The sequence below is a fragment of the Apus apus genome, chromosome Z (genome assembly GCF_020740795.1).
Source record: "Apus apus isolate bApuApu2 chromosome Z, bApuApu2.pri.cur, whole genome shotgun sequence".
Lineage (NCBI taxonomy): Eukaryota > Metazoa > Chordata > Aves > Apodiformes > Apodidae > Apus > Apus apus.
This window is the reverse complement of record NC_067312.1, coordinates 21,787,399-21,800,416: the sequence shown is the minus strand read 5'-3', so window position 1 is coordinate 21,800,416 and position 13,018 is coordinate 21,787,399. Positions and strand designations below refer to the sequence as shown.

At 41.2% G+C, this 13,018-nt stretch overlaps 1 protein-coding gene across 2 annotated transcripts in view; it reads right to left on the bottom strand.

The window, feature by feature from the left end:
• Window positions 1-8,421: 8,421 nt before the first annotated feature.
• The window catches only part of IPO11 (importin 11), a 97,750-nt gene continuing 93,153 nt past the window's right edge, over window positions 8,422-13,018 (bottom strand). For both annotated transcript variants that reach the window (XM_051642571.1, XM_051642572.1), the window contains exons 31-32: window positions 12,754-12,838; window positions 8,422-8,742 (exon numbers count right to left, since the gene is read on the bottom strand). In XM_051642571.1, the coding sequence (XP_051498531.1) occupies window positions 8,578-8,742; window positions 12,754-12,838 (250 nt within the window). In that variant the 3' untranslated portion in view covers window positions 8,422-8,577. The remainder of the gene's footprint in view (window positions 8,743-12,753; window positions 12,839-13,018) is intronic.

Here is a 13,018-nt window from a genome sequence, read left to right as displayed (position 1 = left end):
GGCAAAGTAATTTGGTAGAAGAGGGGCTGGCTTGGCTGGACTTAGATTCTGAGTGATGCCCAATTAGATGTTCATTTGGCAGAACATATACTCCCTTGCATTTCAGCTTATTCTCAGAAACTAGAGGAGCTGGGGGCAGCAGGGCTTATATTCTGAGTGATGTCCAGTTAGGTGTTAATAATCCACTTGGGCCCAATACCTATATTGGACTCTCACGATTCTGGATGCATTAACACAGCACTGTTCATCTGGCACTGTTCTGTGAACTCCCCTGGCAGGATTGAGGAAGAATGCAATTTATTAAAGCAACTGATAGACAAATTCTTTTAGATTGCCTGTGATTAATTCCCTGCCTGCAAAGTATGTGCAGATTGATTAATATGGCTGGGTTACACAGACATGGAACTAAAACAGTTCTATAGAGATTCCTGAGTTTCCCGGGGATGCATTTGGGATGGATGAGTGTTGAAATCTTACCCAAAGGTGTCCCTATGGAGGGGAAAAGAGAGATGTTCAGCCTATCAGCTGCTCCCAGAGTCAGGGGAATGGGGTCATCCCTGCAATGGTATCTTTCCTAACATCCTTCCTCTCTCAAACCATTTTATAGTATTTTACTTTACAGGTGGAACCTGACTGACTCTAGTCATACAGACATTTATCATGACTGGTGCAAAATTCTGTCCCTTCATGTTTAAAGGTATGGACTACAGAAAATCCAGTGTGCAAACTCAATGAGGGGTGGTCGCACCTTGGGAGGTGGGTAACATTTGGGATGGAGGTGTGTTTTGGTATTATCATGAGATTATAATGAGCAAAGTTCACTCAGTACAGCATTTTACTACAAGTTGTCAGACTGTTGGCCCAGGGCACCAGCTGTGCAGCTTATCTATTTTATTAAGTATATTATGTACCTTTAGATCCCTTTGTTATCATAGAGCGTGGCTTCAGTGTCTCCACTCCACTCTCCATGTCAGTTCCCTTAGGGTTAGCACAACAAGCTCCTTTAGTGTTGTCAGTTACTAGGATTGCTTGGGAAATCACCATGGTATGAGTTCTTTGTATTCTTTGCATCTAGCTGCATTTCAGCCTCAAAGTTTTGTCAATGCTGTCCTTAAAGCGTGAATATAAGTTGGATTTCTAAGTCACCTCCAGCAATTACTCTACACTGTTTTGTCCCTGGCCAGAGTGCTCAGTGGCCTGCATACAAGGCTTTCATTCATGCATTTAAAAATTGAAAACCACAAGCACTAGTGAACCAGCAGAAACTTGCTACAGATGTAAAAGAAAAAAGTTCTTCAGGTAGTACAGAGAATTGGAAAATACAGGGCAGAGCATTTGTTGCACACCTGCCCAATTTGTAAAGATTGGGTGGGTGAATCATCAGGGTGAGGGTCTCTAGGGTTTCCCTTGCAAGCTCAGTTAGTAAGTCAGAAGTTATAAACTCTGTATATATGTACAAATTCCCACATTCCTGCTCTAGGAGTTTTTCCTCAGTGTCCTGCAAAAATAGGGCACAATATGTGCAAGATAACTTTGTCAACTTCATTTAAGGAAAAAAAAATATTTAATTATAACTAAAATAAATAAAATATTTCCAATTTAAATAAAAAACATTTTGTTTACAATACTAGAATAATAACTTCAGAAAAGATTCACAATGTATTTTGAAATATATTTTTTTTTTTGCTATTGATTTATTTAGTTAGTTCCAAACTCTTGTGATGCTCCTAAATTGCAGTTCATGGTGTACTGTGAACTGCTGGACATGCCACATCTTCCCTTTGTAATTAAGGTACACATACATTTCTCTGCTCAGAATTTACCTGTATCAACAATTGCAATGTTGTCAAACTGGTAAGTTTATGGATAACATTTGTCTATGCTGTAGGGCAGATTCAGTTAGTGCCCTCAATATCTTAAGAAACATTCTTAGCCTAAACCACAACCACTGCCCATCAGATAGGCCCCACAGCACTACATTAACTTTCCCTGAGTAACAGCAAAGGTTTTCCCAGTGCAGAGACTGGAAAAACAAATGAAACTTTTGGCTCAAACATTAGCTTCATTTAAACATTTTCTGTCTATTTTTATATGCTACTTTAATAACTTTCTTGCTAGGAAGCAGTTTAGATTGCTGTGGGAAGTGTTAACAACCTGCAATCACAGTCAGCATGACGAATTTTTTGTTCCTGTTTTAAATACCCTTTAAGTGTTAAAAGTGTGTCCCTTTATTAGCACTACATTTCATTATATAATCAGATAAGCGTTCCATAGGTTAATAAAATGCAGGAACTGAAAACTAGTTTCTTGCCACCTGAAAAAATATGCAAGTTCAGTGGGTTGTTTTATCTAAGAATATTTACTAGAATCATAGAATCATTTTGGTTGGAACAGACGTTTAAGATAACTTGGTTCAACCATTAATCTAATTTTACGAAGTCCAGTGCTAAACCATATTCCTAAACACCACATCTACACATCTTTTACACACCTCCAGGGATGGTGATTCAACCACCTCCCTGTGCAGCTTGTCCTGGTTTTTGATAATTCTTTTAGTGAAGAAGTCTTGTGTTTTGGGTCTAACAAACAGCAATGAACCAGCCATATGGCCCATTCCCCATACACACAGCGGGATGGGGAAGACAAAAGCCAACTAGACATTTGTGGGTCAAGACAAAGATCAGGAGGGTTCACTCACCATTTATCACTGATCAAACACACACAGGACACAGACACACACAGAGCAGGGCTTGCATATGTTACCCCACCCCTGCCTTCTTCCTGAGCCCAAATCACTTTGTTCCCAGTTTCTGTCCCTCCTTCCCCCCAGCGGCACAGGGGGACAGGGGATGGGGTTTAGAGTCAGTTCACAGGCTGGTTGTTCCTGCTGCTCCTTCCTCCTCAGGAAGAAGGATTCCTCACAGTCCTTTCCTGCTTCCCCAAGGGGTCCCTCCCATGGGAGAGAGTCCTCCATGAACCTCTCCTTCATGAGTCCTTCCCACGAGGTCCAGAGCTGCTCCAGCCTGGGCTTCCCACAGAGTCACGGGCTGCTTCAGGAACAAACTCCCCTGGCACAGGGTCCTCCACAGCTGTAGGTCCATGTTCACATGCTGCAGGTCCACATGTTCTCTACCATGCTCCTTCAGGGGGTGCTTTGCCGTGTGCCTCCATGTGTTGCAGGGGAACAGCCTGCCTTCTCATTATGGGGTGCAAGTGAACTTCTGCTTGGGCACCTGAGCCACCTTTTCCCTCACTGACCTTTGTAACTTCTGCTCCAGCATTGCTCTTAACTCTGCTCTCCACCACAGTTCTTCTCCTCCCCCTCTGCTCTCAGGTCTTTTATCAGTTTTTTCAAGCATTAATCACAGAGGTGCATCCATTGTCTCACTAATGGCTTGGTCTTGGTCAGAAGGTGTCACCAGAGTCCATTTGGAGCCAGAACTTTCAGTAGCTACTTACAGGAGCCAACCCTGGGGCCCATCCCTTGCTACCAAAACCCACACCAAATCAAACTAGCACAAGAAGTTTCTTCTAATACCCAATCTAAACCTCTCCTGACACAACTTTAGGATGTTACATCTTGTCCTATCACTTCATACTTGGGAGAACAGACCAATCCCCACCTCACCACAAGCTCCTTTCAGGCAGTTGTAGTGAGCAATACAGTCTCCCCTCAGCCTCCTCTTCTGCAGGCTAAACAATCTCAGTTTCCTCAGCTGCTCCTCATAAGACTTGTTCTCCAGACCCTTCAGCAGCTCCATTGCCCTTCTTTGGATTCCCTCCAGCATCTTGATGACTTTTTTGTAGTGGGGGTCCCACAACCAAACACAGTGCAGCCTCACCAGTGCCAAGTACAGGGGGACAGTCACTTCCCTAGTACTGCTGGTCACATTATTCCTGATACAAGCCAGGATGTTGTTGGTCTTGGCTACCTAGGCATACTACTGGCTCATATTGAGTCAGCTGTTGACCAGTACCCCCAGGTCATTTTCCTCTGAGCAGCTTTCCAGCCACTCTGCCCAAGAGTGCATGGGGTTGCTTGGAGTTGTAGTGTCCCAAGGGTCATGCCACTTGGCCCTGCTGAACCTCATACAAGCTGGCTTCAGGCCGTCGATCCAGCCTGTCCAAATCCCCCTGTAGAGCCTTCCTACCCTCAAGCAGATCGACACTTCCAACTGATTTGGTGTCATCTGCAAACTTACTGAGGGTGCACTCGATCCCCTCATCCAGGTCACTGATAAAGATACTAAAGAGAATTGGCCCCAACTCTGAGCCCTGGGAAAAAACATTGGTGACTAGCCACCAGGTGGATTTAGCTGCAATCACCACAACTCCATGGCCTGGCCATGCAGCCAGTTTTTTTTCCAGTGAAGAATGCACTCATCTAAGCTATGAGCAGCCAGTTTCTCCAGGAGAATGCCACGGGAAACAGTGTCAAATGCTTTACTGAAGTCCAAGCAAACAACATCCACAGCCTTTCCCTCATCCACTAAGCTGGTCACCTTGTCATAGAAGGAGATCAGGTTGGTCAAGCAGGATCTCCCTTTCATGAACCCATGCTGGTTGGCCCTGATCACCTGATTGTCCTGTATGTGCTGCATAATGACACTCGGGATGATCTGCTCCATCATTTTCCCCAGCATTGAGGTCAGACTGACAGGCCTGCAGCTCCCCAGATTCTCCTTCTGGCCTTTCTTGTAAATGGGGGTCACATTTTCCAATATTCAGCCAACTGAGACCTCCCAGTTAGCCAGGACTGCTGGTAAATGATGGAAAGTGGCTTGGTGAGCACTTCCACCTGCTTCCTCAGTACCCTTAGGTGGGTCCCATCTGGCCCCATATATGTGTGTATGTCTAAGTATTGTAGCAGGACTGTCCATCATGGGACTCTGCCAACCAGTTACCAAAACATATTGAAGTTCAAGGTGCCAGTTCTGCTGACCCTCCTCCTTACTTCTCCAAGAATAGAGAATTCATCATATCATGCTTTGACCAAGATGGCATCCAACTCTCACATCACCCACAAGTCTTTCTCTGCTTAGGAACAGCAGGTCCAGCATAGCACCTTCCTTATTTGCTTCCTTCACCAGCTGTGTCAGAAAATGATCTCCCACTCACTCTAGAAACCTGCTAGACTATTCCCTCCCTGCTGTATTTTATTTCTAGTAGACATTGGGAAGTTGAAATCTCCAACAAGAACAAGGGCATGTGAATGAGAGTGTTCTCTCAGATGCCTATAGAATGTTTTATCTGTAATAGAATCACAGAACCATTCGGGCTGGAAAAGACCCTTGGGATCACCAAGTCCAACCTGACTGCAGAGATGCTTCACAGGGAGCTTTAAGGCTTGGCCATGCAGCAGAAATGCTGAGACCACCCTATGGCCAGGGCTGGACTACAGTAGGTAGGACCTACTTCCCGCAGAAATGGCAGGGAGCACCATTTGGCACTGCGGAAGTGATTATACCACACAGTTGATGGGCCGGTTTTTCTTCCCAACCTGAGGTTTTCCTGTGTGCCATGATGCACAGGCTCAAAGCTAGGGAGTCTGACCAGATCTGTGCTAGTTTTACACTGAGCCAAAAACCTGAGTATCTCTGCAGATTAACTACACAGCCAACGATGTTTCAGCCAAATGCTGCAGATTCTGGTAGGTAACTGTACTCCACAGCTGAAAGGGACCATTAGCAGACTGAGTCCCTTCCCTTGGAAACAGAAAGCATCACCAGCCAAAACTCTTCATTGTAAGAACTGATGCTGGTGGATGATTGAGCAAGTGACATGCAGATAACAGAAAAATCGTAATAGTTATTCTAACAAAACTCCACATGCCAAGGTAAAGAGCAGGAAATAATGAGTTATCAAAAAACATCTTTAGACAGATGCTGGCAGCTGGGTACAGGGGAGGTTTTGCATTCAGAGGTGTGAAAGCCTCAGCAGCCTCTACCGCAAAAGCCAAAGGAGAAGAAGGGAATGGTCGGGCTTCCTCTGCAACCAAATGGAAGCCTTAAAACCCAATTATTCCCAAAAGGGTCAGTAAAGAGAAAAGTTTTGATTTTTAAAAGCATGTGGTTATCTGGTAAGAGTACCAAAAGCATGTAGGTGTCTTTAAACAGCTAATTGCCTCTGGGGGTTGTGGGGAAAATATCTGTCTTAATAGTTTAATCATCCTTTAGTAACGCAAACAAAGTTCACTTCAACTTTGAAGGCAGAAGATTGGAACTTGAAAGAAAAATCTCAAAATGGAGAAGAGTCTTCTCTCCCTCCTCCCACCTGCAAGGTAGGAAAGACAAAGTCACATAGAGAAGAGCCTGTCATTCCTGCAGCTGTCAAGGTAACTAATAAATAATTAAAACCCAAAGTAAGCCTCACATTTGTGAACAGTACTTCCACAGTGATCATCTGGGCTCAAAATGTTGAGTAACAATTATGTTTCCTGACCATATGCCTTTGATGAAAAAAGCAAATAATTGAGATATTGAACAACAGCAATTTTAAGCAGTCCAGGTACAATCAAGAATTAATTGGAACTTAACTTTGGTGTTGTCCTGTTCTGGGGCAGGAGTTGGACTTGGTGGTCCAGGCTGTCTGAGGAGGTGGTTGAGCCACCATCCCTGGAGACATCCAAAAAGACATATGTGGTGCCAGGGGGCAGGGTTTAGTGGTGGAAGCGGCAGAGTTAGGGTAGTGGTTGGACTTGATGATCTTGAAGGTTTTTTCCAACCAGAATGATACTGTGATACTGGAATTAATTGCTCACCTACCTCTGGTGAGCTTCTCAGTGTTATGTCCTCACTCAGGCCACGAGGAGTGAAGCAGAGGCAACAGGTGTGCTAGACTGAGGCAGACAGAGGGTTCCCAGAGCCAGGAAAGCCCAATGGAGAGCTGAGAGACCAAACAGGAGCACACAGTCCTAAACATGGCAAAACCAGCTGGCATGTCAGAGGAGTGTGTGTAGAGAGTGCTCAGGAGTGCAGCCAGTAGCGCACACGGGAGAGACCACTTGCCCACTTGACAGGAGAGCCCTGTTGATGCTCAACACCTTCTTGGAAAGGGATAGACTATGGTCTCCACCTGGCAGGTCATGTGCTCAACACTAGCCAGGGTGAATGTAGGAACCCAGATGGAGTGCCCATGGAAACATGCAGCTGTCCAAGTCACAGGCTGCAGGGAGTGTCAGAGCCTTTTGCTTTCAGCAAGTGGCAGTTACGACAACTGCTGGGTGTCTTTTGAGCAGATGGATGATCTCCTCTCCCGAGTGTCAGAGTTGCAAGAGGAAGTTGAAAGGCTGAGGAGCATCAGGGAAGCTGAACAGGAGACAGACTGGTGGAGCCAGGCTCTGGCCTCCTTGAACAGAAATGGGAGCACCCATCAGGAAGTACACAGAATCAGGGGTCCCCTCTATCCTGCCCCTGCCAGACCAGAGGCAGTAGCCTGAATTACGAGACTGAGTAGAGGGTAAGTTCATGGTCAAGGCAACAGACTAACTTCTTCCTTGCTTACCTCACCCTACCAGGTGCCACTGAAAACCAGATACAAGGCTCTGGTTGAGAAAAAACAGCCAAATGAAGATGTGGGCAAAGGGCACCCTACACCAGAGGTATGTCCACAGTCAGAAAGGCCTATCACCCGTATTACAACAACATCCACAAGGAAGAAAAGAAGGGTTATAGTCATAGGTGACTCCATTCTGAGGGGAACAGATGGTCAAGGAGGCCGGGTAGACCTTCCTCACAGAGAAGTCTGCTGTCTCCCCAGAACCCAGGTTAAGGATGTCACTAGGAAACTTCCTAGTTTGGTATGGTCCTCAGACTATTACCCATTACTGATCTTCTGTGTAGGTGGAGAGCAAGCTGAGACTGGTAGTTAAGAACAAACAAAAGAGATTTTAGAGCCTTGGGCTGGGTGGTGAGAGATGCCAGGGCACAGGTTGTCTTCTCCCAGTTGCAGGCAGAGACACTGGAATGAACAGACAAATACAGTCTGTTAATACATGGCTCTGTAGCTGGTGTCACTGCAACAATTTTGGCTTTTTAGCCAAAGGGATGGGTGAAACTGTTGTGTGTGTCTACTACAAACCACCAAGCCAGGAAGATGTCATGAGGCCTTCTACAGACAGCTGGAAGTGGCCTCTAGATCAGATGCCCTAGAGAAAGTTATAGACATACAGTATGAAGACAAGCAGCTCCTGATACAGAATTATACTGCTGGATTAATAGACACTTCTCGTTAATATACACTGCTAATTTCCTACAGATCTCCCAGTTTATGATATAGCTTTGTGAACCAAAAAGCCAGTAATAGTACCCAAAAGACGGTACTATCTAGACAGCATATACCATTTTAGGAATCATGGAAGTGTTAACTTTGATGATAGAACCTTAAGCATAGTATTAAAAACAATGGAAAGCATTACCAAAGTTAGTTTAATAGCAACAACAGAAATTTATTTTTATTTTTTTTAAACACAAGGTATTTTCATCTCTCAGTAGGCTCTTCAGCCAGATGGAAGGCTAGAGTCCTTCCACATTTTGGAAAGGGAAACTGGACATAAAAAAAAATCTTGTTTCTGCTTATTTAGAAGCCTTGTAAAAATTCTTGTAGCTGTGCAACTATTTCTGTATCCACGGTTTCCATAAGTGTCTGAAAACCTTGCTCTCCCAGTAATTCCTGCTGTGCCTTTAGCTTCTCATAGATGAACTGCTGCAGTGACACAGTGTGTACAGGGTCCTTCAGTGCAAGCTGTGGAAAACATGCAAGAGAAAAATATGTAAAATACTGTGAAATTTACTAATCTCTATTATAACCTTAGAACTTCTGTTTTTCATTTTAATTGAGTAGCAAGAGGAAAAATTCCTGTGAAGCAAAGATTCAATTATTTATTAGCAAAAGCAAGTATAAATTTAGAACTATTTGAAACCATCTCAAAACATGGACCCAATCTGCTGTAAGATTTCAGTGCTCTAGAAGAGAAAACTATTTCAAAGCCGCTTTGTTAATTACTGCAGAAGGAGTTTCCCATAACTCCTAAAAAAACCATCAGATGTTATGATAATAAGCACTTTAGAGATGGCATGCACTATTGTTAGTTACATTTTATTAGTAAGGAAACAAAACATTGAAAAAGTTGAGCTACTTCAGATTATATGATGAACAACAGCTAATACAGACTGTCCATATGCACAAAGACTAGACATACGTCTTCAGCAGTAGCACCTCTACAACCTCATCAGTCCAGCTGGATTATGCAATTTTCTTTTGGGCAAGGAGTGAGAGCATATTTGTCACTATTTTCCACATTTTAACTGCTTCTTAACAAAAGCAAAAAGAGGTAATCAAAGAGGCTATAGTGACAGAGGACCGATTCTTAATTTCAGTATCAGAAGACAGGTGTGGGCATGCTAAGGACACAGTTATGCAGCATTTGTCCTCAGTCCACCAGGCTGAACGACTGCGGATGAGAGGCAGGGACACCTGAAGCTTGACACATTATGAAGAAGATATTGAAATAAACAAGCAATTACTGCAGACCTGTGATCTGCTCACCTAAGTATCAAAACCAAAAAACATTACTATTTATGCTGGAAGGTCAGGGAATAGAATATAATGCTCTATCTCAAACTCTACTGAAATAGGATACTTCTGAGCTCATAATACCCTGCTATACTGCTATTTCCAAAGAAATGAGGCACATTAAACTTGCACAGCTGCACTTTTGGCATGGTACAAAAACCAGAAATAATTGAATTTTAATATGGAGTGGAAGACATTAAACCTTAAGATAATGTACATATTTATTAAACAATGTAATACCTAAAACAGGGGAAAATACTGATTGAAAAGCCACATAAATGTAAGACAATGAAAGAGTAAAACATCCAAAACTACTGTCATTACCACAAAAAGTTAAGATTAACTTCTCATGAACAACTCCAGTGAAAAAGCAGGCTGCTTCTTAGCCTCTTCCATCAACGCTTCCAAGTTCTTCTATTGTATTATCAGCTTTCTTACTGTAAATCTTTTAATCATTCCCTCCTCTCAGTATTCCTAATATTGCCATTTTAGCTTTTGATCCTTCACCATTTTCTACTATCCAGATACAAGGATAGCACCTCTGAGATGCTAGAGTGAATTATCGTAAGAGACAGAAGATAGCTGAGACTTGAAGTCCCAGTAAGCTTCACAAATAAGCAAGGATCCAAATCCTTTATTTTCAAAACCATACGGCATTTTTGAAAACCATGCTTGGGGTGCCAGAACAGTATTACACATGTACTTGTATTCTAGTAGCTTGTTAAAATTTTGAAAAAATTTGGGCTTAAGTTGAGGTTTATTAGTGAATATTAACATATGAGAAAAGAAGTGGGTAGGAATATGCCCAGGTCATGTTTTGGTTTTAATCCAGTTTTTCAAATCAAATGCTAGCTGAGCTTAACCAGCTTAGCCATGATTAACACTCATGATTACTGTTTCACTCTTCCACTACTAGTGATGTATTCGAATCACCTGTATAATTTTGAAATAAACAGCCATGAGAAATGACAAGTCTCAGTTTCTGCAACATCCACAAAAATTTATAGCTAGCAATTTTAGCTGGAATTCAGAATTAATTTATAGCAAACATTCATAATAACTAGAGTGTTCTTGCTTTAACAGCTGTAAGAAATCACATAGAAAGGAATAACAGTACAGTAAGTACTAAAGTTAGATGAAAAAATGACAGGAGTCTGAAATATACCAGGAATAATTGACTAAATAGGGGAATAAGAAAAGGGAAAAGGACAGCTATTCTTGCAAAAGAGGATTGAGGAGAGAAAAACAAAGGATTTTCATAATGATTAGGAAGCTAGAAAACACAGTAACTGTGGAAATTAAGGCTAAATTATGAGATCCACAATGAAAATGAAGCTTTAATATCCATGTATGACAATTTATTCTGTGTAAGGAAACAAAAGCCAAAAGATGTTTAGGCTGCATGTTAAAAAATAGTTGAGGAACAAACCACAAGCATGTCCTTAGAGAAAAAATAAAACTGACATGCAAGGCAAGATACATTTCCCATCTAAATCAAAACCTGCACTGTCACGTCCTTATTGATTCTGGCCCCTCCTTACAAGGCACAGCCATTTCTCTTCATTAAAACTGACCCCATATTGCATGTGACCCCACAACAATTCCCTCATTATGATCTGTTTAGCAACACTATACCCATGCACTGCATCATTTAGGGAGGAAGAATGATACAGGTCATAATAATGTGCTTTTCACCTTGCCTGAAACATATACCCTGAAGGTAGTGCCTAGCAAATCCAGATGTCTTAATTTTTTAAATACATATCCAAACTATTAAAGTCAACCTGTAACTGAAAAATAAAAACACTTTCTGCAAGTTAGTTTTTAAAACTTTAGCCAAACAAAATTTTGAGTGCAGTCAAAGAAAACTAAGGACAGGAAAGCACTGTAGATTTAAATTAATTCTGTGTTTTTCAAATCTGATTACACCAAAACATATCTCTCCTTCTTTTCACATATAGATATGTTGATTCCTATCAATAAAGATATAAATCTATCTACATATATATAGCAAGAGATTACCCAAATCCACTAGGAATAAATATTAAAATTCTGCAACAATACCTACAATTTAATTTAAATTCAAAAGCTGGAAGAACATTTCACCAAATTTAACAGAACCTAGAGATCATTTTAAGTGTAACTGAACTATAGAACTATGTAATACATTTTTAAGGACCATAGAAAATAATATTTCTGTGCTTTATTCAATCTGAAATTGCAAGATGCTAGGAATTTCTCTTAAGGCATTACTACTAGCAGAATAATACACAAGAGCTTTTGAGTAATTTTCTTTTTTTAAAAAGGAAATCATACCTTATTAGTATTTAAAGGAAAACCCTACTAGCAAGCCAAAAGCATCCAATGGCTTAAAGAATGAACTTAAATTAAAACAAATTATGAAAAGCTATTCAAACTCTCTTCTGCATCGGAAGGAAATAAAAGTACTACAAGACTGTCCACAAACATTCTTTTGGATGCATATAGGCTGGTTAAAGCAAATGTGTGACCAGGCTACATACAACTACTAAATCACCTAATTCCACATTTTGCAATTACGTGATGCCAAGTAGTTCAGACTCTCTTACTCCACAGCATTTGTACACTGCAATTTTCTGTATGAGAAACCAGTTTCCCTGAACTGTTACAGTAACCATTTAAATTATGAAACATTCACAGATTAGGCAGGACAAAAATAGTACAATTGCATGGTACCTTCCAGGTATCTTCATCTAAATCAATGCTCATGATTTAAGAGTTCTTTATATTACAAAAATATTCTATGCAAGCATAGACATCAATAGCTATTCCAGTAAAACACATTATCCAATATAATAGATTGCTTTAAATACAAGAAATTTGTCCTGTCATGGTATTGCAGTTAGCTTTAGCTCCTATTGTTTTTCAATAAACCCTTTTTTTAGTGTCTTAGCAATATAATGTCCAGATTTTGTGAACAGATTATCTTTATTTTGGCAACATTTTCAGAGACTCAAAAGAAAAGCAGAAGCAGAAGTGTTGTGGCTGCAAAGTGTACCATCAGTGCATCTTCCCTTTTTGATTCAAGAGATGAATTGCCCAAGAACAACAGACGAACCAAATCCAAATGCAAATAATTTAGTGTGACACAAGTGACTCACATAATCAGTTCTATAATTGAATCCCAGATCTAAAACTTACCATTTTTTTCCTTTTGTCTTGTTCTGTGGGAGGTTCCTCATCTTCCGTAACTTTGGGCTCTTCAAAATGAGACATCAACATGCAGCTAAGAATGGGAACATGAATCATTTTAACATACATTATAATTAAAGTAATTTAAAAGCACTTTTAAACCCAAGACAGATATGAGGGAGTCTGATGAAAGTAAGGAAATCTGTTGACAAGTTTTTGGGTTTTTTTCTGAGGAGAATTTAAAGAAGCTTCAGTGCATGTTCTTTGTCACCTA